The 27,992-nt window shown below is 44.4% G+C and overlaps 1 protein-coding gene across 1 annotated transcript; it reads right to left on the reverse strand.

Annotated features, from left to right (window-relative positions):
• Nucleotides 1-27,615, reverse strand: LOC134386905 (cytochrome P450 2B4-like). The gene is made up of 9 exons (XM_063109046.1): nucleotides 27,445-27,615; nucleotides 8,573-8,735; nucleotides 8,281-8,430; nucleotides 7,501-7,661; nucleotides 5,837-6,013; nucleotides 5,069-5,210; nucleotides 3,633-3,820; nucleotides 3,308-3,449; nucleotides 1-182 (listed from the first exon to the last, which is right to left on the reverse strand). The coding sequence occupies exons 1-9, from the start codon at nucleotides 27,613-27,615 to the stop codon at nucleotides 1-3; spliced, it is 1,476 nt and encodes a 491-aa protein (XP_062965116.1).
• Between the last annotated feature and the right edge of the window lie 377 nt (nucleotides 27,616-27,992).

Raw genomic sequence — 27,992 nt, forward strand, 5'->3', positions numbered from 1 at the left:
TCAGCGGGGCACGAAGCTGATTTGGTATGTTGGGGGTACTCTGCCCATCCCACTCTTCTGGGGTGTGAGGTCAATGTCCTCAGGAGCAACAGGGCTGGCCACAGAGAAGTTTTGGAGGATGGTGGTGAAGAAGAGGAACAACTCGTTGCGGGCAATGCCTTCGCCAAGACAAATGCGCTTCCCTGTGGGCACAGAAGATCATCAGTGTGGGCATGGGGGGGACACCTAAGCCCAGAAACCTGTGTCCATTGCAATAGATTTGCATGGGATTGAACTTTAACCTACAATTCAGTTTGGGGGAATTTCCAAACCCTCTGAAACTTGGGTGAAAATCTTTGGGTGGATGTGCCATGTTTATTTTTCTAGGAGAGAGTTTGTAGCTTCTATTTCCAACGGGTTCAGTGGCCCCACAGGGTATAAGAACCCAGTCCTGGTTAGATGTGTGTGTGTGTGTGTGCACATGTGTACCTCTGCATATGTAGGACTGATTTTTAGTGTTCATCTCTCATATGGGGAGAATAGTGCTTATCTCATAAGACTACTGTGAGATGAAAGAAGTTAATATTTGTAAAAAATTCTTAGAACAGCTCCTGATTCATATGAAGAATTCTATTCGTGTAATTATCATTTTGTGTTTGTTCCTGTCGGGGGAGATGTTTCTGGCACTGTGTGTGCTATCTCTGGATTGTTGATCTCAGCCTGAGATCCACAGGCTTCAAGAATTCTAAAAACCAAACAAAACGAAACAAAGAACCCAAATTGTACATAAAATTGTGAATGGGACTAATGCACATGAGGAGGGAGTCTATAGCTTCCATCGGAGTCTCAGAAGTGTAAGGAACCCCCAACAGGTTATCAACTACAGGCTTATGGAGAAAGGAGAATATAGGAAGCCAGGCAGAAACACAGCCTCTCTCTTTACTTATGGTATTTCTTAATCTATAAACTGTCAGCCTAGGAAAGGCCATGTCAAGTGTGGGTTTCGAGACATTCCCTATGCCTTTCAAGTTGCTGGGCAATTGTGCCTGTGTAGAGGTATCTGGGGAAGCGGCCACGTGTTTTTGGCACAGCCAGAATTTAGGACATATGAGCTTAGAAATTCTCAGGTCAGGTCTCCAGGCTGGTTCTTTTCCTGCAACTGGTTCTGTGACCCACATTTTTTTCAGAACAGCCTGATGCCTGTTATCTCCCTCCCAACACACCCCCTCCCTATGTGGAGCTGTCCATTGGGACTCCGTTTGGTATCTCTTTGGCTCCAACATCCTTCTGGCTCGGTTTGTCTGTCTTTCTGCCCATGGCAGTCTGCCTCTGTCTTTTTCTCCGTCTATACCTATCGGGCACTGTTCTCGGGTTCTCTTTTCTTTTCTTCTTATTTATTCTGTCCTCCATCTTGTTTAACTCTCTCTCTCTGTCTATTTGGATCTGTTTCTCTCTCTCTCTCTCATTTTTCATTTCCCTCTAAAGATATTTTGTCTTTCTCGTTCCTTCTGTTTCTTCCTCTCTACTTCTGTCACTCTCTTTTTTCCATCTCTTTTAAAAAATATTATTTATTATAAACATGTTATTACTACAAATCATGATTTTTCTTTATGCCCTTTACCCAGCCTATCCCTCCCCAACGCCCCACCCCCATCTCTAGTATTATGAAAGTTCAAGGAATTGTTCAGATCTTTTCTTTCTTTCTTAACTCCCAGTTATAAGTGAGAACATGCAGTATTTCTCTTTCCTTGCCTGGCTTATTTCACTTAACATAATTTTCTCCAGACTCATCCATGTTGCTGCAAATGGCAGAATTTCATTCATTGTTATGGCTGAGTGGTATTCCATTGTGTATGTATACCGCATTTTCCTTATCCAGTCGTCCGTTGATGGACATTTAGGTTGGTTCCCATGGTTTAATATGATTTCCATATTAAATTTGGCCAAATTAAATTTGGCCTAAATCTGCCTCTGTATGTAGCAAACTGCAACCTAACTCAATATGTAAACGAACTGTGACCTAACTTGAGAGTATGTTCTTGTAACAAGTAGCAGAGTCTTGGCTTATCATAGCAGCCGAGCTTCAGCCAATCACAGGCTGCAAACTGCTCAGACATATCCAAATAATGCAAACACTGAGTTGTAACCAATTAGGCTGTTTCCATATATCACTTCTTTTTTCTACCTATAAATACTGGTTGCCCAGTTAGCTCAGTTGGTTATAGCACGGTGTTATAACACCAAGGTCAAGGGTACAGGTCACCATACTGGCCACCTGCCAAAAATAAATAAATAAATAAATACTGGCTGCCCATGTTGTTGAGTGGAGCTTTCTGAATCTTTATCGGTTCAGAGTGCTGCCTAATTCATGAATTGTTTCTTTGCTCAAATAAATTCTGCCAAATATAATTTGCTTAAAGTGTTTCTTTTAACAAGCCAAAGAGTGGAAAATGGAAATAGGTACAAGTCAGAGCATGTCAAGCTCTTCCCCAATTCCCCAGTGCTGGAGGATAAATGCAAACTCCTCCCCAAGCCTTCCCTGCCCAGCTGAACACTTCACCCTTACCCCCTCCTAGAATCTACATCCCGGGATCACTGGGCTTCTTATAGTTTCTCTAATGTGCCATGCTCTTGCCACCTTCAGGCTTTGCCCTTGCTGTTTCCTCTGCCTGGAACACTCTTCCAGTGTCCGATTGATATTTGCCCATGAGGCCCCAGCTTAGAAGCCCATTCCTTGGGTAAGCTTTTCCTCACCAACCCACCAAAATGTGTCAGCATTTCCTATTTTGTGCTCCCAAAGCCCCGTTTAGAACACTTCTCATGACTGTGATTAATTATAATAATAATTTCTCCTGTGAGCATTTACTTTGTGCCAGATAGTTCTAAGCACATTGCAGGCATTAATTCATTTAAGTAAGTCATTATTTTGTGATTGTATGATGAATGCCCACCTCCTCTGCTGGGCTGTAAGTTTCCTGGGGCAGGAACTTTGTCTCTTTGTGACTCATTTGATGCATTATCTTCAGCTCCCAATAGAGCGCTGGACTCAGAGTAGTGCTCAATAGATTTTTTCTTTTTTAACGAAAATTACTTCACTGAGATTTAGATAGGTTAAAATACTTGCACAAGGTTCTGCTTGACTTTAGGACATAATCTCACATCTCAAGCCCCCTTGTGGGATTGTAGTGAAGATGGAACGGGATAATGCTGGTAAAGTAACTGGAATATACTAGGTGCTGAATAAGCAAGTACCTATTATTTTCTGTCTCAAGGAGGGGATGGGACCTTCATTCTGGTGTCAGGGAAGGGGATCATGGGTCCAGCTTACCTATACTGAAGGGGATAAAAGCTTCAGTCTTCTTTAATGCCCCGTTGGCATCCAGAAAGTGGTCAGGGTTGAAGGTGTCTGGCTCTTCAAAGTAATGTGGGTCATGGAGAACAGAGCTCAAGATGGGAAATACTTCAGTGTTCTAAGAGGGGGGTCACAAGAGCAAAAGATATTGTCATTCCCTGGCCCCACACACACACCAGAAAACACACACACACAAAAACTAGGGGACCCTAGTGATAAAACCAACAAGAGGTTGAGTTTGGGGGCTAAGAGAACACAGGATGTCCACACCGGAGAGATGTGGGAGCCCAGCTGGACTTACCTTAGGGATGATGTACCCTCGGAAATGAGTGTCTTTGGTGACCATGTGGGGCACACCAATGGGGAGGAGGTCCGCAAATCTCTGAATCTCATGGATGACTGCATCGGTGTATGGCATTTTGGCACGGTCGTCAAGGGCAGGAGGGCGATGTGAGCCAATCACCTGTTCAATCTCCTTCTGGACTCTCTCTGCACAGAAAAAAAGGACCAGTTAACCCCATTTTAAAGAGGCATTTCAGCAAGCATAGTGCTTTCTATGAGCCAATGATCCAGGAAAAGCATATAATAAAGGATTAGATCATTAACGGCCCTCAGAGCAATCAGCTTGGGGTGAAGGAAGGAGGGAGGAAGCAATAAGAACTCTCAACCTTTGAAATCTAATGTTATAGATTCTCTCCCTCCTACACGCACAGCTACACACACACGCACACACCCCACAATTTTGCATGGAATTTCAGATTAAGAACTTCAGACTATGAACCTGTCAAAACTCCCACTCTAAGATAAGTAGGAAATGAACTAACATTTATTGTTTGTGTATTATAGGTGAGATACTATGCTAGGTCCTCAAGAATATAACAGTGGAATAAATCAATAGCTTAATCCATGAACAACCGAATAAATAAATAAATACATCAATCAGCCCATCAATGTATAGATCAATTCATGAATGGAAAGATGAATGAATGAATGAATGAACCAAAGAATGGATGTGTATTAACTTATCAAACAAGAGATGGATCCATTAATTAATAAATGGTCCTAGACAAATAAATCAATAAACCTGACTAATCAGCAATCACATGAATGGAAGGATGGCTAGATTTATGGAGGAATAAGTGGATGAATAAATTGGTGAAGGAATGACTAAATAAAGGAATAAATAGATGGGCAGATTGAATGATAAATAAACCAGGGATAATAATTCACTAAATGAGTGAATTATTAAATGGATGAATGAATGAAAGATGAATTGAAAGACGGATTGATGGAAGGATTAAGGAATAAAAGCTAGTTAATAGAAGGGTCCATGTATGCATGAACGAATATGCCAATGAATTAAGGACAAATAATTTGTTCAGCATGTTACTGTTTCAAATGATTAACTCGTGAATCTATTAATCCAAATAAATAAGTGAAAGTATATGTCTTTGGATGAATCATAGATGAAAAACCAGTGAGTATACATACAAATGAATGAATGAATAAAAGGATGGACAGTTGAATGGATGACTGCGTGAAAAAGTCAATAAAGTGATGGGGGAAAACAGTGGGAGAACAGATGACAAATTCTTCATTCATCCATCCACCAACAGAACTGGCTTGGTTGGGAAATGGTCCAAAGTGCTGCTGGAATAAGAGGCCAGAGTTGCCTCTCTCATCCACATAGGACCCCTATCTCCACTTCTGCAGCTCAAAAGGGGTCCCCTGGCCCACCTGTGACATGGGGGTATTTCAGCATGAGCAGGAAGCCATAGCGGAGAGTGGTGCTGGTGGTCTCGGTGCCAGCAAAGAAGAGCGAGAGCGCCGTGGTGATGAGGTTCTGATGGTGGAACTCGGTGTTCGGGTTGGAGTTCTCCTGGGTCGGAGGAGGGGAAGGCAGGGGAGGGTCAGGGGAATGGCAGCCTCGCTGCGCGCACGTGCCTGTCTCCCTGAGAGCCTGCCCTCTGTTTCCACGCTATCTGGCCTGTCTTGCTTCTCTATACTCTGCATGTCCAACCACGTGTCTCTATCTGTACCTCTCTCAGCCTCACTTTACTCTGTCTGGCTCTGCTTCTATCTCTTTCTCCATCTCTTTGGTGTGTTTTCTCTTCTTGTCTCCCGCTCTCTTTCTGCCTCTGTGGGTCTTTTCTCCTGTGGCTGAATTTTTGTCCATTGCCATGTGTTTCTTCCTCAGCCAGCCCCCTTCTCTCTCTTCTCTCTCTCTTCATCTCATTTTCTCCTCCCACTTTCTCCTTCCTTTCACTTCATCTTCCTTTCCCTCCCACATCTCCTCTCCTCCTGCTTCCTACTCTCCCCTCCCCCCTCTGTTCTTCCTTCCCTCCTCTTCTTTCCTCCCCATCTTTCCGTCCCTTTTTCTCCCCTCCCCAGCCCTCCCTCCCCTCCCCAGCCCTCCCTCCCCTCCCCAGCCCTCCCTCCCCTCCCCATCTCCCCCTCCCCTCCCCGTCTCCCCCTCCCCTTCCCTTCCCCATTCCCAGAACCCACTTTGTCCATGCGGAGCAGGTAGGTGTCGATGTAGTCCCGGGGGGCGCTGGGGTCCAGGGTCTTAAGGTGCTTCTCCACACTGCGGCCAATAAAGGCATTGATTTCCTGCAGGTTTTTGTAGACTTGCCTGTGTGTGCCGGGAAAGTACTTCAAGAAGTCCGAAAAGAGTTCAAACACCTGCAAGAAAGACGGGGCAGTGAGATATGCCTGGGCCTGAGCTGGCAGGTCACTCCCTGAGAGGAGCAGCCCTTCTGGGCACCAACACTCCGAGGGGAATCTGTGACTTTCCATCTCTGTCTCTCCGTCTCTTGTCTCTCTGTGCGTCCATCTGAGCCCCTCTCCCGCTAACTGTCTCCTGTGATCTGTTATTCTCCTATTTATGTGCATCTTACTCCCTCATTGTCTCTTTTCTTGGGTCTCTGCCCCATCTCCCTGTATTTCTCCCTTCCACTTCTCTTTATCTCTGTGTGTCTCACTTTCTTACTGTCTCTCTGTGCCTCTGGTTGTCGCCCTCAGCCTGTTCACCTGTTCTTCACCACGCTTCTCTCGGCCTCTTCCCACCTCTCCTCATCTGCCTTGCCGTGTCCGGCATTGATAAAATGATGCTTACAAAAGACGAGCCTCTCAACTGCTTAGGACTATTTATTTATTTGGGGGCATATTTCAACTGCTTTGTCTGATGATAAATGAGATACCTAGCTTGTTTAAACTAATTCCAAAAAATGCAAAAATGTATCTAATGAGATGTAAAATTCCTTCTTCATCCTTCCTTCCAGAGATAACCACTGTTAACTGCTTGCGGAGGTCTCCTTCCAGACTTTTCTTTCTCCACAGCTCTCAGTGGGAGGAGAACACTGGAACTGCCTGTTGGACTCCTCACAGGTGCTCACCTCAGGTCCCATCTCAGACTTTCAGGATCAGATCCTCTAATAAGAGATCCTGGGAATCCATATTTGTGACAATCCCACATATGAATCTGACATACGCCCTTGGTTAAGAACTATAGCTATGCTATTCTGCCGTTTATTTTAAACTAAATATGAAATAGGCATATTTCTAGGTTTTAAAAAAAAAGACACTTCATTATTTTGTTTTAAAAGAGCAGCATATTACTTTATAATCTGGGGAAACTTTTTTTTTTTAAAGCTGAAAGAGGGAGAAGAAATGGGAAAAAATGATGAAATGTGTCCCCTCATTGTCATGTATCCTTGAATTTCTTCAGGTGAGGGACTTAGAAAGACAGAAAGACAAAGATACAGAAGCATCAGGGGGGGAAGAGCAGAGAGCCTGAGAGTCTGGTTCGTGCAGTCTCTCTTTTGCAGACTCTCTCTCTCTCTCTCTCTCTCTCTCTCCCCCCCCCCTTTATCACCTGTCTCTCAGGATCTCTTTATCTCTGCCTTCTTTGTCTTGTTTTCTCTTGTCTTCTCTTTTCTTTCTCCCAAGCCCTCATTTTCTTAGTCTGTCTCTGACTCTCTGTTTTTGCATCCCCATCACCCCCTTTCTTTCTCTCAGTCTCGCCCTCCCTCCAGGTCTCAGTATCCCCGCCTCTGTGTGTTGTCTCTGCCCTTTGTCCAGCCCTAAGCTGCATTTATGGGCCCCAGAGCAGGTCATCCTTTTCTCCCATCCTGAATGTTCATCTCCTGCCCGTCTTCCCTCTCCCCAACCTGGCCGAAGAAAGAGCTGACGAGCGAGAAAGTCTGGTAGAACATGTCCAACAGCCGCAGGAACACTTCATCTTTGTAGTCAAAGCGTTCTCCAAAGACAATAGAGCAGATGATGTTGGCAGTGATGCACTGCAAGAGGAAGGTGGGGTCCAGGAGGGCTCCTAGGAGGAGGAGGCAGCAGGTCACGGGACACAACTCAGGAACTTGGGAACATTTGCCTTCCATCTTGTGTCTGTGTGACTGCCACCATCGCTCAGTAATGACAATAACAGCGAGTACTCACTAGCACATATTATGTGCCAGGCCGTATTATAAGCACTTCACATATTATTTTATTTAATTCTCACCACAATATTGTGAGGAAGATGCAATTCTTTTATCCCCATTTGATAGACGGACAGACGGAGAGCTTAAGTAATCTGACCAAGGTTACACAGCTGTAGCTTTTCCTTTGCTCTCTTTGCTTTCTTTTATACGTTTTGTTTTTGCCTTTGATAGATACAATTAATACATGAATTGGTTTCCCTGAACACAAGTAGATAGGATGCAAATCACTAAGTGTATGACTTTCAGTCATTCTTGGACACTGTGCGCCTCGCATCTCTCCCCTTCCCTGGCTCTGTGTTTCTCTCCTACCCACCTCTGCTTGTCTCTACTGCCTCCACTCTCCCTCTTTTCCGTCTCTCTGTCTCTGTCTCTCCCTGCCCACATATACTTCTCTGTCTTTCTGCTGTGCATCTCTCTCTGTTTCACTGTCTTTCTTTCCTACTTGGGACTCACCTTGAGATTTCTTCAGCTCCTTCACCAGACACTGAGCCTCCTCCTGAATCCGCTCCTCCACGCTCCGCTTTCCCATCCCAAAGTCTCTCATGGTGACCAGAGAGAATCGTCGAAGGGTCTTCCAGCGATCCCCGTTGGCAAAGATCACACCTGGGGGTTCAGGGGAGGCATGGGTTGCAGAGGAAGTTAGGAGGAGCTCTGTCCCTCTCCACCCTTCCTCTTCCCTTCCAATCTCATCCTCCCTGACTCCCATCTTTCACCCACCCCTTCCCAGTGCCTTTGAGGCTCTCACCATATCCCTGGAAGATTGGATCGACCATGGCGACTATCCCCCGGCCAGAGAAGGCCTCCGCTTGGTCGACCAGGGCCTCCCGTATGGCTTCCATCCCACACAGAATGACCACGGGCCTCCGTCCCAGGTACACCGTGAAGACATCCCCATATTGCTTTCGGAGCTGCCAAGCACACCCACACCCAGGGTTGCTATTAGTCAATATACATCTCAGTTGTTAAACTATTAAAATACTTACATACCAGATTGTTAAGTAGCCACCTTCCCTAAGACCCTTCTTGCAGGATGCCCTTCCCCCTTCCCAGGACCCAGAAACTAAAGGATTAACCCATGGCCCAGCCAAGGCCTGCCCTGGTGGTTGATGCCCTAAGCAGTACAAATGGTTAAATATTTCCAATATCACCCCTGCCCATACCCTTGAGTCTGCCCAGATCTCCCTCACGTCTCAACCAAAGAATCATCCTTGTTGTAGCCCAATTTCAATCTTTTTGCCTCCTAACGATTTCCCAAGAGAACTGCCCTGAACCACCCACTTGGGAGACAAGAAGAGAAAGTGATGGCCCTTGGGCAGTGATCACGAAATCTGACAAAATCATACTCTCAGTGCAGCCACTTGAGAAGCCGCGGGGCAGTGTTTACTGAAGCTGAACACAGGTGTTGTCAGTAACCCAGCAACTTCCCTCCCAGATACAAGCCAATGAAAAGGTGTATGTGTATTCACCAAACAAAATTAACAAGGATATTCATAGAAGCCTTATTAATAAAATGCTTATCAACATGGATATAGGATAAATAAACAGTGAGGGATTCATACAATGGAATACTATACAGCAATGAAAATGGAATACTATACAGCAATGAAAATGGAATACTATACAGCAATGAAAAGAACAAAATACAGCTACACCCCCCCAAATATAGATGAAACTCACAGTCATAATGCTGAGCAAAAGCAGCTAGACGCAAAAGAATCTATACATCATAATTCTATTTATATGAAGTTCAAACAGATAAACCAGCCTATGGTGTTAAGATGGGGGGGTAGTGACTGGAAGAGGACGAGAGGGGGTTTTAGGAAATCAGCCATGTTGTTACTCGATCTGCATGTCAATCATATGAGTGTGTCCCGTTTGTGAATAATCACTGAGCTGTGTACTTTTCGGAGTGATAGTCAACTTCAATAAAAACTTGACACAAAAATTATAAAAATGGTTGCTCTTATTTTAAAATGCCTCTCACTGGTCTCTACAAAGCCTCCCTCACTGCTTCCATTCTTATACCCCCTACAATCATTTCACTGGCCCCAAGACAGAATAATCCTATTAAAATATGAGCTACTTATTATCCCTAACCCTCTCCAAGCCTTCCAATGCTCCCACTATGCTGAGAATAAGATCCGAAGTCTCCACTGTGGTCCATAGGGCCCTGCGTGATGTGGTCCCATTACTTTCTGACTTTTCCTCCCATTTGCCCCTTGGCTCAATCTGATCCAGCCTCCATGTTGTTCCCTGAGTTTATTCCTGCTCAAGGATCTAGCAAACCTGCCTCTCTCTGGTGCTGTCTACCTACATCTTTCAGGGTCTCTGCTCAGAAATAAAGCAGGACGGAGTCTTTCCCTGACTCAATTCAAAGTAGTTCCCATCACTTTCTAAAATATCACTCTGCTTCATTTTAATCATAGCTCTTGTCTACCTAACATTTTTTTATTTGTTTATTTTTGTTTGTCTCTCCCAATGAAATGTCCATGAGCATAGTGACCTTGTATGCCTGGCCTGAGATGCCACATTATCAATACCTAGAATATTCCCTGGCACATACAAGGTACCCAGTAAATTATTACTGAATTAGTGAACAAATGAATGAGTAGATTAAGGTAGCTGTCATTTAATGAGCACTTATTATACACCAGCTCTATGCAATATCCTATTTAATCTTCACAACAACCTTAGGAGGCACGCATTCTTGTTGTCACATCTTATTTTACAGAAGGGAAAACTGAGACTCAAAGACTAGGAGTTGGATCTGGGACACAAGCTCACATCTCTGACTCCAAAAGGATTTGGGAGCTTATTGGGGAATGGAGAAGGCCTGGTGTAACCCTCCCCAGCCCTTCCCATCTTGACCCATCCACTCTCCCCAACCCCAATGAAAGATGTAATCCTAATGAAAGATCATGGACACCTAGAGGATCCATGGAAGAACTTTAGGGGGTCTGTAAACCTTCAAAATTCCATATTTGGAGAGGAGAGGCCCAAAGCTTTCATCAAATTCTCAGAGGATATAGTGATTCCCAAATTATTAAATGACTTTAGTCTAGGAGGGCTTTGAAGACAAAGAGATCTCCTGTTGGATCCCAGCGTCCCCTCTTACCAGCTGTGTGCCTGTGGACAAGTGCCATCCTCATGCCAAGCCTCGCCGTCCTTACCTCTAACATGGGGGCAGCATCTCACCTAGACCACTAGGTAGTGGTAAATGACACCTGATTAAGTCCCATGGCAACACAGATAAACCCTAGCCACACAACTCTGAGTGAGGAAACTAAGCCCAGGAGTTTACACGACAGCATGGTACCCTTGTGACATATAGAAAACAACTAAATGAAATGATATGCACTTGGGGTATCTGCCTATGTGATAAAACTCTGTTAAGGGGGAAGATCACTGGGTCTGTGGCCTCTGGAGCTGGGCAGCTCTTCGACTGCCCCACCTACCAAGCCAGGCTCAGAGCTTTCATTCACTGACACCTTCACGTGCTTATGTACACATATTTACTGAGCCCTACTGTGTACAGGCACTATGTTCAGCACTGTGCTCAGGCACCCTCACAGGCCTTCCTTGTCTAGCAGTGCGAGAGAGATCTTAACCACAAGATCACAGATAAACATAGCATTGCCATGAACATCAGCTCAATGAAGACAAGAAAGTGGCTCCTGAGGACTTATGGTGGGGAATCTGACCACATCTGAGATCAGGGAGGTCTTTCCAGGGGAAATGCTGATTGTCTGCATCTATAAAACCCCCAGTAATGAGGAATGGACACTGTTCCTTCAACACTAGCCGAGGGACAATCGACTCACAATCCTTAGAAAATCTCAAATAATTTTCTCTGAGTTCTTCCTGTAAGAAAACTGAAATCTTCGCTACAATGAAGAATGGGGATCAAAGATGCCTAAATCCAGATTCTCTGAACAGACGTGAAGTAATTGATGCAAGAGTGGGAATAACAGGTCACCCGAGAGAAAATGCAAAAGAGAGTAGAAAAACATTTAAAAAATCAATCAAGTTTCAAAGCAAAAAATTCTCAACATCCTCCTCAAAAGAAGACTGCATAAGGCTCCAAGAAATGTTTTGTGTCAACACGATTTTTTTAAATTACACTGAAATAATCAATTCAAAAATAGGGCAGCATCTTAATACATAAACTTGTGAATCTGACTAGAAATGCTCAAACATTATTATGCAGTTGTAATTAAAGCTAGAAAGTTGATTTTTAAATCCAAATGTTAAGAATTGTGAGAGGTTATAGTTTGTCTTTGTTCTTCTACCGCCAACCAATTGAATCTCACCACGCTGAAGACCACGACCTTGCTAACACCCACATCTGGACAAAAGCCCACGCAATGACATCCCGGACACTGCAGTGCCTGGGAGAGAGCCCTAGGCTTCCCGGGCCATGAACAGCAGCTCCAGAGAATATTCTGAAGCACATGTGAGCAAGCCCCAGGCCTGTCTGCACGCCGGTGACCCACACGGACAGTGCTCTCTATTAGAAATGGCCCACAGGAATCACACACAAGGCGCCTGAGAGGTCCATGCTGGTTTCTGGACCACCACTGGCAAGCACCCCCACTAGGCTTTCAGAGCCTTCTCTCTGACTTTCAAGGCCATGCAACGCCATCTTGCCGGCCCAGGCAGACCCCATTATTCCTTATTTCTCCACTTGGCTTCAGCCAGGCCAGTCTCTTGCCATCCTACCCCCAAACATGTCATGTGCTGTCACTCACCTGGTTTACTCCTTCCTCGCTACTTCCCCAGAACCCCTCAGGAATGTCTTCTCCTCCTCCCTCATCCTTACCTGGTCCAGTCTTCAAGGTTTAGTTTAAGTCTCCTCTTAAATAAACACTTTTTGGACCCTCGGATGATCTTAAAACTCCTATTTCTTCACCTGTGTTCAGTGTCACCCAGGCAAGAACTTAATTGTTATTTAATTAATTTTTGTATATTTATTCTATCTCTCCAATCAAATTGTCATCTCCTCGAAGGCAGAGACCACAGTTATTTTCCTGAATCTGCCACTGTGCCTAATATACCATGGAACTAAGTTCTGAATAATCCTTAATTGCAGTTGTTACAGGTGAGAGGGCAACCAGACCATCTCCTCAGAGCAGGCGCTGGCTATTTCCTGTCTAACCCCTGGCAACCTCTTTTACTTATTTTCTCCAGGACACTGTCACTGCAAAGACCGGGATGATGCAACATTCTTGTGTTATTAGGACAGGATATTAACTTGGCCTTTCCAACATATGAAACACACATGTTTAAAACACTTGTGGATAGAAAGCATGAGCAAGGTGTCTGACTAGAGGTGCCTAATGCCTGGCTCCCCTACAGAAAAGGACCAAAACAATGAACAAATGCTGCATTATGACCAGAGTGACAAGAGAGTACTGAAGTACAAGAAAGTGGTGAAAATCTTGTAAAGCACAGAAACTCAGGAGGAACTCTCTTCTGAGAAAAGGTCAGCAGGAAGCCCCCAGCAGCCCCCATTACCACTGCAGACACCTGCAGTCTTTGCCACTGGAGAATCCCTCAGTCCTCAAAGACTCTGAGTTCACTTTAGGAAGCTGCCCAGAGTTGACACAGATGCAATACTCCCACATTGTCCCCACGTTGTCCTCCCAACCCCCGGGCCCAAGCTGCTACCATGCTGTACCATTTTGAAACTAAATCCACTGCTAGAATGTGTCCTGCTCAGGGAGCTAGTAGCCACTGCATGTCTCCATTCCTGAGGCTCTGCCATCATTGCACAGTGGGCCATTTCCCAGCTAAGCTGCTGCAGCTCCCTCCTCCCTGGGAACAAGCTACCTAGGAGGCACTCTGTCTCCTCCATCCCAGTTGCTGCTCTACTCCACCCCAGGCACTCAGAGTTTAGGTCCAGCAAAACAGCCATGACCCCAGCACCCAAGCTCATGCAGTGCCTTGACACCTAAGGAATGAGTGGTCTGTAGAGGGTTAAAAATCTTGATTCTTGTTCGATTTTTAGAATAGGGATTTTAGGTAATGCATGTATGGGACAAAAGTCCTTGGTTAGGGGGCAATAGCCCACAGCTAGGGGGAAACAGCCCATCTAATCAGTTCTAATCACTGTTTAGGGATGGGATTATATACTTTGATTATTTAACATACTGATTGTTGTTAAATGATATTGAAAGAATTGCTGTAGGGAAAAATATGAAAAAATGTTTGCTGTGGGCAAGCTGTTTGTTGATGGAAACTTTAGAGACAATTATACTTAGATTTAATCATAAGAATGCAACTCTTGCTTAAATCATTTAAGAAGAGGTTATATTTTAGATTGGATAATGATCACAGTTAGATCAACTTAGCTTTTCACAAATTGTACTTCGAAAGGTCACGTTGTTAATTTAAATGATGTTACTAGTTTCCATTGTTTAAGCTATACTTGGCCATAGATAACTTTTGTCACATTACCAATGTCTTTGTGTCCTTTTGAAATGATTGAATCAACCGATTTTTCTTGTGAAACTTCCTTGTCTTTACAATAAAAACAGAAGATAACTTTGAATCAGGGCTATACCCAGTCTCTCCTTCTAACAGAGGAGTTGCTGAGGTGCAGTCCCTTTGGGCTTCTCATTGCATTCATGTTGCTTTGAGTAATCTTTTTTCATCTCCATTATGCAGTGAGAAGTGTAACAGTGGTCCAGCCCAGTGATGAAGCCATACCCTATCTGGTGGATCAACCATATCTCTTTGGCAGGTGAACTAGCCTAGTGCCTCAGCCCCAGGTAATTGGAGTTTTAGCCCTGTAGAGCAGCCACCACCATGGTGCCCCTCCACTCAGAGACCAGACACTCTGGCCCAGCAGAGAAGCCATGCCTGAGCTGGTGGAGCAGCCACGTCCCTTCAGTGTTGAACCAACTTGGCACCTCTGCCCCAGAGAATTGGACTTTTGAGCAGATGCAACACTGCTGCTCAAGCCCATTTGAGTCCTGGCCCCACAGGGAAACATAACCTTAGCTGATCTGTATTACCATGCACTCTGGGCTGAAGAGCTACAGTGCCCCCTGCCACCCAGATCTGGACCAGTTCTCTGAAGTCAGCACTGCTGAGGTGTGCTGTCTGCCTGGGGAGAGAAGCCAACATTGTGGCTCCCTGCCCCACAGAGACAAAGCCACAGCTGTGCCCCATCATTCTTTGATCCTTTCTGCCACTATACATGTCCTCACAGAGCCTGGGCCACTACTGTCCCACCACTCCAGAGCTCAGAGTCACCACTATGTAGTACCTTCTCTCCTGTTGCCTGAGTTATGACTGTGCCCTGTTGGCTTGGGCACCTGAATTACAGCTGTTTTCTACTTTCCAGAGCTTGAGCCTCTGGAACACCTTTCCCTCTGAGAGCCATGCCAGTGCTGTGCCCTTACCCCCAAGATCAGAGTCACAGCCACATCCGTGTACCCTGGGCCCAACCTACTGGGGAGTACCTCATAGTCACAGTCTGCAACTTGGTAGGACAGCTGCATCCCATGCCTAAGAGAGAAAACTTGCTCTCACATCACAGGTGCCACAAAAATTCAATGAGACACTGAGCCCAGGACCCAAACTCCACACCTGCTCTGAGCACCTGTGCCCTGAAACAGGGCTTCCATGGCTTCCTATGGGCCATGTTAGACTCAACAGCAAGTGGGATCCCATCAGCTAAGTCTCCCCATTGTGGAGAAAACACAAATAGGAGGATCCCTAAAGCCCTTGCCACAAGAACCCTAACAATCTACTTTGTCACCACCATTGCCACAAACTCCTGCAGCCTAGACCACTGAGGCACCCACAGTCATCACTGACATTGATTACAGCTGAAGAGACTGCATGGAGACTACGCTACTGTGCTCACCCAGAACCAAAGTCAATGCACCCTACTCAAACAACACCTTAGGACTCCTCTGCAAGTAAAAGTCTTTCCCTACAAAAGCCACTATATAGAATTAGAAGAAGTGACTGTTCCACTAGATGTGCACATATCAGTGCAGGGACACAAGCAACATGAAAAAGCAAGAAAACATGACACCACCAAAGGAACACAATGATTCTCCAGTAACCCCAAAGAAATGAAAATTTATGAATTACCTGAAAAGGAATTCAAAATAGTAACCTTAAGGAAATGCAGTAAGATATAAAAGAATACAGATGAGCAATTCAATGAAATTGGCAAAATAATTCATGATCCTTCTTTTGTAGTGATAAAAAAATACGTAACAAAACATTTGCCATTATAACCATTTTTAAACATACAGTTAATTACATTCCAAATGCTATGAGATTATCATCTTTATCTTCCAAAACTTCTTTGTCATTCTAAACATAAACTCTGTATCCATTAAGCAATAACTTCCATTACTCCTTCCCTCCTAGTTTCTAGTAACCTCTAATCTACTTCTGTCTCTGAAATGTTTTTCCTTTTAATTTATTTTTTCTTAATTGGCCCATGTTAATTGCATAGATTTATGGAGTACAATGTGACATTTGGGTACACTTATACAGTATGCAATGAGCATATCAGGATAATTAGCATGTCCATCACCTCAAACATTTATCATGTCTTTATGTTGGGAACATTCAAAATTCTCTCTACTCGCTGTTTGGAGTTATATAGTAATTTGTTGTTGTCTGTAGTCTCCCTACAGTGCTATGGAACACTAGGTCTTATTCTTCCTATCTTGCTACAATTTTGTATCCATTGACCACCTTCTCCCTATCTCCTCCTTTGCCTCCCCTTACCAGTCTCTAGTAACCACTATTCCACTCTCTACTTCTGAGAGGGAGATTTATTTATTTATTTATCTATTTATTAAAAAAAATTTTTTTTTATTGAATCAAAATTGATTATACATATTTTGGGGGTTCAACGTTGAGATACGTTGATCAAATCAATATTGCTAACACATATATTGTTTCAAATAGTAATTATTCTTTATGCTGCTTGTCCAATCAACTTTTTTAGCTTCCACATATGAGAGCGAACATATGGTATTTTTCTTTCTGTACCTGGCTTATTTTACTTAACATAAATTTCTCCAGGTTCATTCACACTGTTGCAGATGGCAGAATTTCATTCTTTTTTATGGCTGAGGAGTATTCCATTGTGTATATATACCACATTTTCTCTATCCAATCATCCAAAATTTATTTTAAAAATCACATAACTCAATAACAGAAAAGCAAATAACCCAATTAAAAAATGGGCAAAGGACCTGAAGAGACATTTCTCCAAAGAAGATATAAAAATGGCCAACAGGTAATGAAAAGGTGCTCAACATCACTAATCATCAGGGAAATGCAAATTAAAAGCACTAAGAGAAATCACCCCACACCCATAAGGATGGCTCTGATCAAAAAGACAAGAGGTGACAAATGTTGGCAAAGGTGTGGAGAAAAGGGAACCCTAGTACATTGTTGGAAGGAATGTAGATTAGTATAGCTATTATGGAAAACATAAAATGGAGGTTCCTTAAAAAATTAAAAATAGAACTACTGTATGACCCAGCAATCCCCTTTCCAGGTACATACCCAAAGTTAACACCTTTCCGAGGTATACCAACTAATAAAAACAACTGTATTCCCATATTCATTGCAGCATTATTCACAGTAGCCAAGATATGAAAACAATCTAAATGTCCACCGAAAGACAAATGGATACAGAAAATGTGATGCACACACACACAATGGGACATTGTTCAGCCTTAAAAAGGAGATCCTGCCATTTGCCACGACATGGATGGACGTAGAGGACAATATGCTAAATGAAATAAGCCAGACACGGAAAGAAAAATATCACACGATCTCACTTACATGTGGAGTATTTTTTAAAAGGAGCTCAAATACATAGAGAGAGAGTGAAACATTGTTTACCACAGGTGGGTAGGAGGGGAGGAAATGGAAAAGATGTAGGTCAGAGAACACAAAATTGCAGATATGTAGGATGGACAAATCTAGGGATCTAATATTCAACATGAGAACTAAGTTAATAAAATTGTATTAAGGATTTTTGTTAAATAAGTAGATTTTAGCTGCTCTGTTGCACAAAAAAAGTAACTGTGAGAGGGTAGATATGTTAATCTGCTTCGCTATAGTAACCATTTTACTGTCTATATATATCCAATAATACCATGTTGAAAATCTCAAATATACACAACAAAATTTCTTTTTTAAATAAGTAATAAGTAAAACACTCATAGATACTCTGGACTGTTCCATAAAATATACAGAACACCTAGAATCATAGAATCTTACAATGAAAAGGGACTTTAGAAATCAGCCAGAATAATCTTTCCTCACCCAGTACAAAAATTTATTCAATACCATTTCTGACAAGCCTCACCTTTCTATAATCTAACAAGATAGCCATGAGGATCCTTTAAAAAACTTCATTTTATGCACATATGAATTCTCTTGTCCGTTTCACTTGTTTTAGAGTTTGTAAAATACTGTGATTATCAATGACCACACCAGCACTCATGAAGAAAGGGGCAGTAGATACCAAGACCTAGAGTGATCTGCAAATTCTGCAAGTGGGCACATGGTTGGTGCCCTGTTCACCTCTGCAGGGTTTGCAAAATTCTCTTAAAGAGGAGGGTCAACTTCAAGGCTCACTCTGGTGAGCACACAGAATGAGAGCTGGCAAAAGCCATGCTGTGCCCTTCATATGAAGTAGCTTGGAGGCTGCAGGGGAGAAGAGGGCCATGGTAACCACCCAGACCATCTAGACCACTAACAGGGTTCCCGTGATCCCACATAGGAGCAAGGGTACACAGACAACTGAAAAAAGGAGCTGCTCAGAGGCTGATGAGTTCTGGTAAGGGGCCAGCACATTGCCTGTCCTATGGGAAGTATTTAGAGTTCAGGCAATGGGGGAGACAGGCCCATCGGGAGAATATTGATGCACAGCACAGACAGCTGATCTGCCCCCCAATTAGCGCAGGATCACTCAGTGGAGACTGGTCAGTAATATAGAATGGCAGGGGGTGCAGTTTGCTGAAAAAACTCAGGCCCAGACCAGAGTTTCCAGACAACCTAGGTGTACCAGACCTCACAAGACCTGAAAGTGCTTACAAGGTTAACAATTAAAACCTGAGCTGCACAGAAAGCCTTCCCCAGAAAATCAGCAGCAAAGCAGCAATTTAGCTCAACCACAGGGCTCAAGTACTGGTCCCCACAGGAAGTTCCCCCACTTTAGAAGTAAGCAAAGGACAACAAATCAGTTCCAATGAAGAGTTTAGGAGGTGGTGGTAGCTAATAATTCAACACGGAACTGAAAGAAAAACAGAAACCCACAGATCAGAGACAAAATTTTGATATTAACCAGTAAAGGTCTAGCATTGTTGTGAGGCTCCTCCCACAAGAAATGCACTTACACGCCACTCGTGCAGAAAAGGGCTGTTTATTCACTCTAGCTGGCCAGTGTCCGTCTCCCAAGGTGAAACCAAGGAGGAACAGCGTTGGGCTTTGGTCTTGTAGGGTTTTTAAAGATAAAAACTATATTTCGTTGGCACACGGGTTTGTCCAGGTGCACAAAGCAAGCTAGGGGGCTAGGTCACCGAGGTCTAGAAGGAGCCATTCGAGCAACCACGCATACAAGTTTTCATTGTGTATGGTTCCTGTTCCCATGTAATAATTCACTGTGTATGGCTCCTGTTTCTATGCAATTGTTTTTTACTTCTATGAGAAAGTCAGTGGTTTCTCATGCAGAACAGGGGGTACTCTGCAGGTCAGGCAGGGGGCAAAATGGAGTTACTTAGGTTAAGCAAGCAATTCTACAGAAGCAGATAGCGTACGTTATGAGGGTGTAGGGAGTTCTATTTCATTCCCAACCCCTCTTTAGGAAGGAATCAAATCATTGATTCATTGGTACTTAATTTGTTGTACTTAGTACACAAGACAAGGAGTTTGACTGATTGTACTCATTTTTGAATGTAGCTAGTGAGTCAGGAAATTAGGCAGAGTCCAACAGTAACTAGGAGGAAAAGGAGGACTAGGGGACCAGAGATGGCTGTTATTAAGGTTGTTAACCAAGGTGACCAGGAAAAAGATCTTTAAACCAATTTTTGTTATTACTAAATGACTGTTTTTTTTTAAATGTATTTTTTGACTAATGCAAGGCTGTCTCTAATAACACCTGAATGGTTGGTATAGAAACACCAGGTTTCCCTAGAGCCATATATAATCCACCTTGTTAGTCTGATTGCGTGGATTATATATGGGTGCAGCTACTGCTGTGCATTCAGATAGGTCCAGCCTCTGTGTAGGGCACAATGACCACAGCAAAGAGGAAAAAATTAACTTTTTACAGCATTGTCAGATTAACCATTTGGTGTAAATCTTTTTATCAAAGCACTTTACATTTTGAAATTGTTATTTAATTGGAAAGACTCTTAATAAACTAGGAATAGAAAGCACCTTTCTGAATCTAATAAAGTGCATCTATAAAAAGCCCACAGCTAACATCATACTTAATGGTGAAAAACTGGGTGCTTTTTTTACAAACTGAGGAATAAGGCAAGCATGCCCATTTTTGCCATTTTTATGTAACATTGTATGATAGCCAGTCTGTTTATGACAAAGAAGGAGGTCCAGATTGGAAAGGAACAAGTAAAACTGTCTTTATCCATAGATGGTATAGTCCTGTGTTTAGAAAATACAGAGGAATCCATACCAAAAGCTAAACATGTTTGGAAAAAAGCAATTGAACTTCTATATACTAGCAATAAACAGTCTGAAAATGAACTTAACAATTTCATTCACAATAGCATTGAAGAGAATAAAATGTTTGCGAACAAATTTAACAAAAGCATGCAAGACTTGTCTGTTGAAAACTACAAAATACTGCTAATAGAAATTAAAGACAATCTAAATAAATGCAGAGACATTTTATGTTCCTGGACTAGAAGACAATATTGTTAAGATGTCAATTTTTCCCAAATTGATTGATAGATTCAATGTAACCCCTCTCAAATTCCAGGAGGCCTTTTTGGAGAATTGATTGATTGCTTCTGTCGGTGGGTAGGCCTCTCTGACCAAGGGGTGAATCTGGCATAGACTGAAGAAGGTTATGGTTAGTGATTTCAGCAAGTTTATCATCTCTGAGGTAAGGCAACAGAGAGGGTAAAATTCCTTGTATGCAGGGGGTGCATTTAACCCTTAGGAGGGCAAAGGGAAGGAGGCTCACCCAGTTCTCGCCAGTCTCTAGTTTAATTTGCTAAGTGTTTCTTTTAAAGTCCGATTTATTTGTTCTACGTGTCCTGAACTTTGTGGCCTATAAATACAATGCAAATTTTAATTTGTTTTTAATGTTTTAGCTAATCATTGGGAAGTTTGGGCTGTGAAAGCTGGGCCATTGTCAGACCCCAAGGTCACAGGTAGGCTGAATCTGGGGACAATTTTTTGTAACAATTTTTTTAGTATTATTTGAGCGGTTTTCGTTTTGGTAGGAAAGGCTTCTACCCATCTAGAAAAAGTGTCCACAAAGACTAAGAGATATTTATATCCATATTGGCCAGGTTTTACCTCTGTGTAGTCTATTTCCCATTGTTCACCTGGCAGTGATCCACGACTCTTGGCTCCGGATATTTTAGGGGCAGATTTGTTTGGATTAACCTGTGGGCAGACTTCACATTTATAGGTTATGCTTTTGGTTAATTTATCAAGATTTTAAATATAATAAGAATGGTGTAACAGTTCAGCAAGGTTGGTAGCTCCCAGGTGGGTTGCTTGATGCAGTTGGAGCAACACAAAATGGACTAAAACAGAAAATTGGCACCAGGAGTGGGGTGTTGCTGTACAGATACCTGAAAATGTGGATGCATCTTTGGAGCTGGGTAATGGGCAAAGGTTGGAGGAGTTTGGAGGACTTAGAAGAAGAGAAAAAGATGAGGGAAAGTTTGGAATGTCTTAGAAACTTATGTGGTGGTGAGCAGAATGCTGATAGAAATGTGGGCAGTAAAGGCCATGTGGATGATGAGGTCTCAGATAGAAATGAGGAACTTATTGGGAATTGGACAGAAGATCACCCTTGCTACACAATAGCAAGGAACTTGGCCGCATTGTGTCTGTGCCCCTGGACTTTGTGGAAGGTGGGACTTAAGAGTTGTGAACCGGAGCATTTGGCTGAAGAAACTTCCAAGCAGCAAAGCATTAAGAACACTGCATGGCTACTTCTAACAGCCTACTCTGAGTTATGTAGGCAAAGGCATGATGTAAAGCCAGAATTTAAAATGGAAGAAGAGCGTAAAGATTTGGAAACTTTGCAGCCTGGCCATGTGGTAAGAAGCAGAGAGCCAGAGAACAACGCAAGGGTGAAGCAGATAAACTGGTTGCTAAAGACATTATCTTGGGGGTGAGGCAGCCAGATGCTAATAGTGGAGAAAATGAGAGGAAAGCCCTGCAGGCATTTGAGAAGTCTGGAAGGGTGCCCCACCCATCACAGGCCCTGAGGCCTAGAAGGGCTGAGTTATCCTGGAGGACAGACCTGGAGTGCAGCTGCCCTTGGGATCCTGCTCCCTACATCCCAGCTGCTCCAGCTGGAGCAGCCCCAAGTGTGGTTTGTGCAGCAGCCCTGGAGAGTAGAGGCCCAAAACCTCAGTGGTGTCCACATTGTGTTAAGTCTGCAGGCCAGCAGGACATGCGAGCAGTGGAGGTGTGGCAGCCTCCACCCAGATTCCAGAGGATGTATGGAAAAGCCTGGGGGCCCAGGCAGAGACCTGCTGCAGGGGCAGAGGCACTGCAGAGGACATCTACTAGAGCAATGCCAAGCAGGAAAGAGCCCCCACAGAAAGCCCCCACCACGGAAACATCTAGTAGAGCCAAAGCAGCAGGGCTGCCACCAGGACCCCAAAACTGCAGGGCCACTGGTAATATGCAACACAGGCCTGGAAAAGCTGCAGGCAAGGCTAAGCCTGGCAGAGCTGTGGGAGCAAGGGTGCCCAAGGCTTTGGGGGCCCAGATGCCCAATTGTGCCCAGGATGCAGGACTTGGAGTCAAAGAACATTATTTTGGAGCTTTAAGACATAATGTCTGCCCTGCTGGGTTTCAGACTTGTTGGGGCCTGTTTTTCCTTTCTTCTGGCCTATTTCTCCCTTTTAGAATGGGAATGTGTACCCAATGCCTGTTCCACCATTGTATTTTGAAAGTAAATAAATTTGGTTTTGACTTTTACAGGTTCAAAGCTGGAAGGACTTTGGCTTTTGGTCTCAGAGGAGACTTTGGACTTTGGACTTTTAAGTTGGTGCTGGAGCAAGATAAGATTTTTGGGACTGTTGGGATAGAATGATTGTATTTTGTATGTGAGAGTGACATGAGTTTTGGGGTTCAGGGGCAGAATGATGGAGTTTGGATGTGTTGCCCCCTCCAAAACTCATGTGGCAATTTGATCTCCAATGTGGCAGTGTTGGAAACTGAGTCATGGGGACAGATCCCTCATGAATGGATTAATGCTCTCCCTGGGGGAGGGGGGATTAATGAGTGAGTTCTCGCTCTACTAGTTCCCACGAGAGCTTGTTGCTTGAAAAGACCCTGGCACCTTCTCTCTTGCTTCCTCTCTCTTGCTTCCTCTTGCCAGGTGATCTGCTTGTACACGCCAGCTGCCTGCCACTTTCCACCATGAGTAGAAGCAGCCTTAGGCCCGTGACAGATGCAGCTGTCCAAGAATCATAAGCCAAATAAAACTCTTTCCTTTATAAATTACCCAGTCTCAGGTATTTCTGTTATAGCAACACAAAACGGACTAAAACAGTGAGCCAATGTTCAGGTGCACTTTGTAAGAGAGTCTGTACAGAGAGTGAGGGGCCACTAAGCATCTGTCTTGCTGGCCTCTTTTACCAGTAGAGCAGTTGCCATTATGGATCGGAGACAGGTTGGCCATCCTCCGGCTACACTGTTCAACCTCTTGGAGAGGTAGGTGACAGGCCTCTTCCATGGTCCCAGGGCTTGGGTGAGCACCCCCTTGGCAATGCCTCACATCTCGGCAACAAACAGGGTGAAGAGCTTCATCAAATAAGGTTGGGGGATTTTTAAATTCTTGGGGGAGGTGAGTTCATTAATTGTCCAGAGAATCCTCCCCCAGGGTCAGTCTATTCAAAGGCTGGATTACTTTGGCCAGGGGGAGGCTGAAGAAGGCATCTTTCAGATCTAGCTTTTTGGTTTGTTTCTTTTCTGGACTATCTCTGTTGTTAAAGACCCTCTGGGCAATTTCAAACAGCTCAGATAACAATTTTCCTTTAAATCCTTCCTGTCTTTGAAGCTTTCTCCTCATGTCTGGGGCTGAATGGGTAACAAAGGCAATATTTATCGTCCGCCAGTTTTCTGGGGTCTCAGGGCCCACAGGAGTGTAGGTCCTGTGAGCCTCCATAAGGTGTTCCAGGAAAGTGGCGTGGGGTTCATTTTGTCCCTGAATAGTTTCACTTACTTTTGACAGATTAATGGGATTCTGGGCTGCTGTGCGGAGTCTGCTAAGGAGAGTCTGGCGATACAGGTCGAGAGCCCCCTTACCTTGGTCCGTGTTTGGGTCCCACCCATGTCTGTTAGAGGGGAACACGTGTTCAAGGCAGATGGGGTCATCGGAGGGTCAGCCATCGTGACCGATAACAGTTTTCAGGGCTTCCCTCCGGATCCACTTGCGTTCTTCAGATGAGGCCCTGAGGTTTTTCTGAGAAAGACGTTCTGGGATCAGGTGGGGGAGCGAGAGTGGGGGTTGGAGGAACGGCAGGGAGAGACTGATAGCAGTGCCGCTCCGAGTATGCTGCGGAGGGAGAGATCGGGTGGGGGAGGCGCTCTTCTTCGGAGAAGCTGGAAGAGAAGGCTTAGTTAAAAGCACAGATGGTGTTCTATTTCTATTCACCTTGGGACATTTTTAAGGCACCTTTTTAGTCATGACGGCTTGTCAGAGATTATATCAATCCAAACCTGTATGTAACGGGGTTGTCCCAGAGACCTGTTTGGAGAAATTCATCCCATTTGTTATATAAGACCACAGTTAATGACACACAAAAACACACAACTGGCACACACAAAAGACAGACAAGTGGCCATGTCCAAAATTACTCTAAGATATTCACAGACACAACAGTCACAATGACAAAGATGAACAAGAAACACAGAAACATAATTCCTATTGACTTGCAGGTCCCAAATCCAAGTTACCACTGGGCCCAGCGATGTCTTGGGAGCCCAAGGACTAGGGGAGTTACTGCTGCATCCAGCCTCCCACTCAGTCCACCCATTGGTGCACAGTCCCTTACTGCGATCTCACCAACCTGGGGAGTGAATAAAGTGTCCCGTCTGCCTCCAGGGAGAAGAAGAGGAACAGCTTCTCTATCTTCTCCCAGGAGATAAGTGCAGGGGCGATATACTCACGAGAGAAAGAATCTCGCTGGGGCCTCCAAAATGTTGTGAAATGCACTTACACGCCACTCGTGCAGAAAAGTGCAGTTTATTCACTCCAGCTGGCCAACATCCATCTCCCAAGGTGCAACCAAGGAAGAACAGCATTGGGTTTTGGTCTTGTAGGGTTTTTAAAGATAAAAACTACATCCCGTCGGCACACGGGTTTGTCCAGGTGCACAGAGCAAGCTAGGGAGCTAGGTCACAGAGGCCAAGAAGGAGCCATTCGAGCAACCAAGCATACAAGTTTTCATTGTGTATGGATCCTGTTCCCATGTAATAGTTCACTGTGTACGGCTCCTGTTTCTATGCAGTTGCTTTTTGTTTCTATGAGAAAGTCAATGGTTTCTCATGCAGAATGGGAGGTACTCTGCAGGTCAGGCAGGGGGCAAAATGGAGTTACTTAGGTTAAGCAAGCAATTCTACAGAAGCAGATAGCGTACGTTATGAGGGTGTAGGGAGCTCTATTTCAGCATCACCAAAGAACACCAATAAAACCCAGAAGGACAAGAAGCCCCCGGGCTCCCAAGCTGGAGTGGGGAGAAGGCTGAGGTCCTCAGTCACGCCCCCCAACATCCACATCCAGCCCAGCAATGACCAGCAGGCCCCTGCCAGAAGGGCCCCAGGCTCCCAAGCTGAGGTGGGGGTGGGGGGACCGAGGGCCTCAGCCACATCTCCCTGATGTCCACGTCCAGCCCAGCTGTGACCAAGGTACCACTGGAAGTCCCCTGGGCTCCTCTGCTGGGATGAAGGGGGTGCCATGGGCCTCAACCATGCTCCTCCCCCCTTCCTCGTCCTTCCACCCTAACCCCGTCTCCTTTCGTCTCTCCCCCTCCACCCCAGTTACTCCACAACAAGATCTGAGAATGTAAAATAATAATTAACTGATTAATTTTTTAAATTAAAATTTTTTAAAAAAAGGAGGGTCAGTGAATTATGTAAGACAGAATGCCTTTGGCCAGGATCTATACCCACTTTCCCAAATTTTGTCACTCCTCACTGTGTAGACGATTTTGAGTGCTGCCCAGGGATGATCCTACCCAAACGACATCTTATCTAATTATGAGATTCCTTACCTCTTTCATGTAACTTTCCTGAGAAATCTAAATGTTCCATAATTTGAGAGTCTGTGACCTAGTCACCTTCCATCTCACAGGTAAAGAGGACAGTGTCTAACTAACAATGAAAGACTAAGTGTCTATGATAAACATAGACTAAGTGTACTTCAAGAAGTAAATGAAATTAAAAGATAATACAAATCTTTCCATGAACTTTTTAAAGACCCCTCATATACCCATACATTATAATCATTCATCATTTAGTTATACATATATACTTTCTAAGCAAATAATTTTTAAGTTCAAAGCAATATTGGCATATGTACTTCGTCCTTTGAAATCTTTTCCTTATTAAAAGACAATGGTATCAATAAATAGACCATTGATCAGAAATAAAAACTCTATTAAAAGATATAACAAGCCCAAGATTCTATTAATGGGATAACAAGCCCAAGATTCAGGAGTGTGGTCACCTTGGTGGGGAGGAAGTGGGTGGAGGAGCTGGAAGTTACTGTTAGAGTTCTAATTGTCCCATTGGGTCATGGGTTCATGGCTGTTAGTTATTAATAAATAAGTAGATAATTAAACATGAAACGATACAGGGAAAGCAGTGTTTCAGAGCGCGGCATACACCGCACAAGTGTCAGCTACGGTTATAGTGTATTACGTTTATTGCTGGTAAGCATTCCCCACCCAGCCTCCTTTCCTGCTCTCCCTCCCTCCTCCACTGTTCTGGCACTGGACACTGACAGGGAGGGGGAGGACGATCTTTGCTCTCTTGTTGTCAGAAGCAAAATCTATTTGATTGGTGCCACAGCCCCTTTTCCTCTATTTCGGTAGCCAGTAGCCAGCAGGCACCCCACGATGCAACAGAAGGTGGCAGGGAAGAGTGAAATTCTACAGCCACGGCTCACACCCAGATGCCTCTCCATGCCCACCTGCCCCCTCCAACGACGCAATTCCAATTGAGCAAGGATCCTCTGACAATCTTACCACCATCCATCATGCTTCAGCTCTATGCCCCTCACTCTCCAACCTTTCCCACCCCACTCCAGAACCCAGAAGGATGCCTCGCTCCTTCTGATGAGTGACCCCCAAATACCGAGGCAGGGACCAGCCCACCCTCAGGCCCTGTATATCTGCATCTCACCCTCAGGAAGGATTTGAGTAGGCCTCCTCTGTCCATCTGTGCAACGTTCCCCAAGAAAGGCAGAGGATGGGGACCTGGTGGGAGGTGTCTGTGGCCCTTTGGGCGGCCCCTGACCAGGAGAAGCAAGAGGCCGGTGAAGAGAGCAAAGAGGAGGAGGACACTGAGCCCCATGGTTCTGGTCTGACTCCTTCCACCCCACTGCAGCCTGGAGCGGGGCCTTTTATCCTGAGCCTGCCTCCCCACCCCAGTTATGCAACTTAATCCACTCCCCGCCTCCCCTGTCATCATTGAGAGTGTGAACTTAGTAGAGAAGTGCAAGGGGACTCACACTTCCTGCCTGGGCAGCCCAGTGACCTGCTTACTCCCTATTTCTTTACCCCCTCCCTAAATGTTGTCAGGGATACTGTGGTACAGATACCAAAGTCCAGGTGCGTGAGTGTGTGTGTGTCTGTGTGTGTGTGCGCACACGTGTGTTTATTTTTATGAATGTGGGTGAGCATGTACTTGCCTCCTTAGTTTTGCCTGTTTGTTTATGCTTCATGCATTTG

This window comes from Cynocephalus volans, chromosome 10 (genome assembly GCF_027409185.1).
Source record: "Cynocephalus volans isolate mCynVol1 chromosome 10, mCynVol1.pri, whole genome shotgun sequence".
Classification (NCBI taxonomy): Eukaryota; Metazoa; Chordata; class Mammalia; order Dermoptera; family Cynocephalidae; genus Cynocephalus; species Cynocephalus volans.

Coding starts and splice junctions, on each gene's coding strand:
- LOC134386905 (XM_063109046.1), bottom strand. CDS start 27,615: ATGGGGCTCAGTGTCCTCCTCCTCTTTGCTCTCTTCACCGGCCTCTTG. Junction 8,431..8,572: donor TCCAATCTTCCAGGGATATG/GTGAGAGCCTCA, acceptor CTGAACCCCCAG/GTGTGATCTTTGCCAACGGG. Junction 3,450..3,632: donor GAGGGTACATCATCCCTAAG/GTAAGTCCAGCT, acceptor CCCCCCTCTTAG/AACACTGAAGTATTTCCCAT.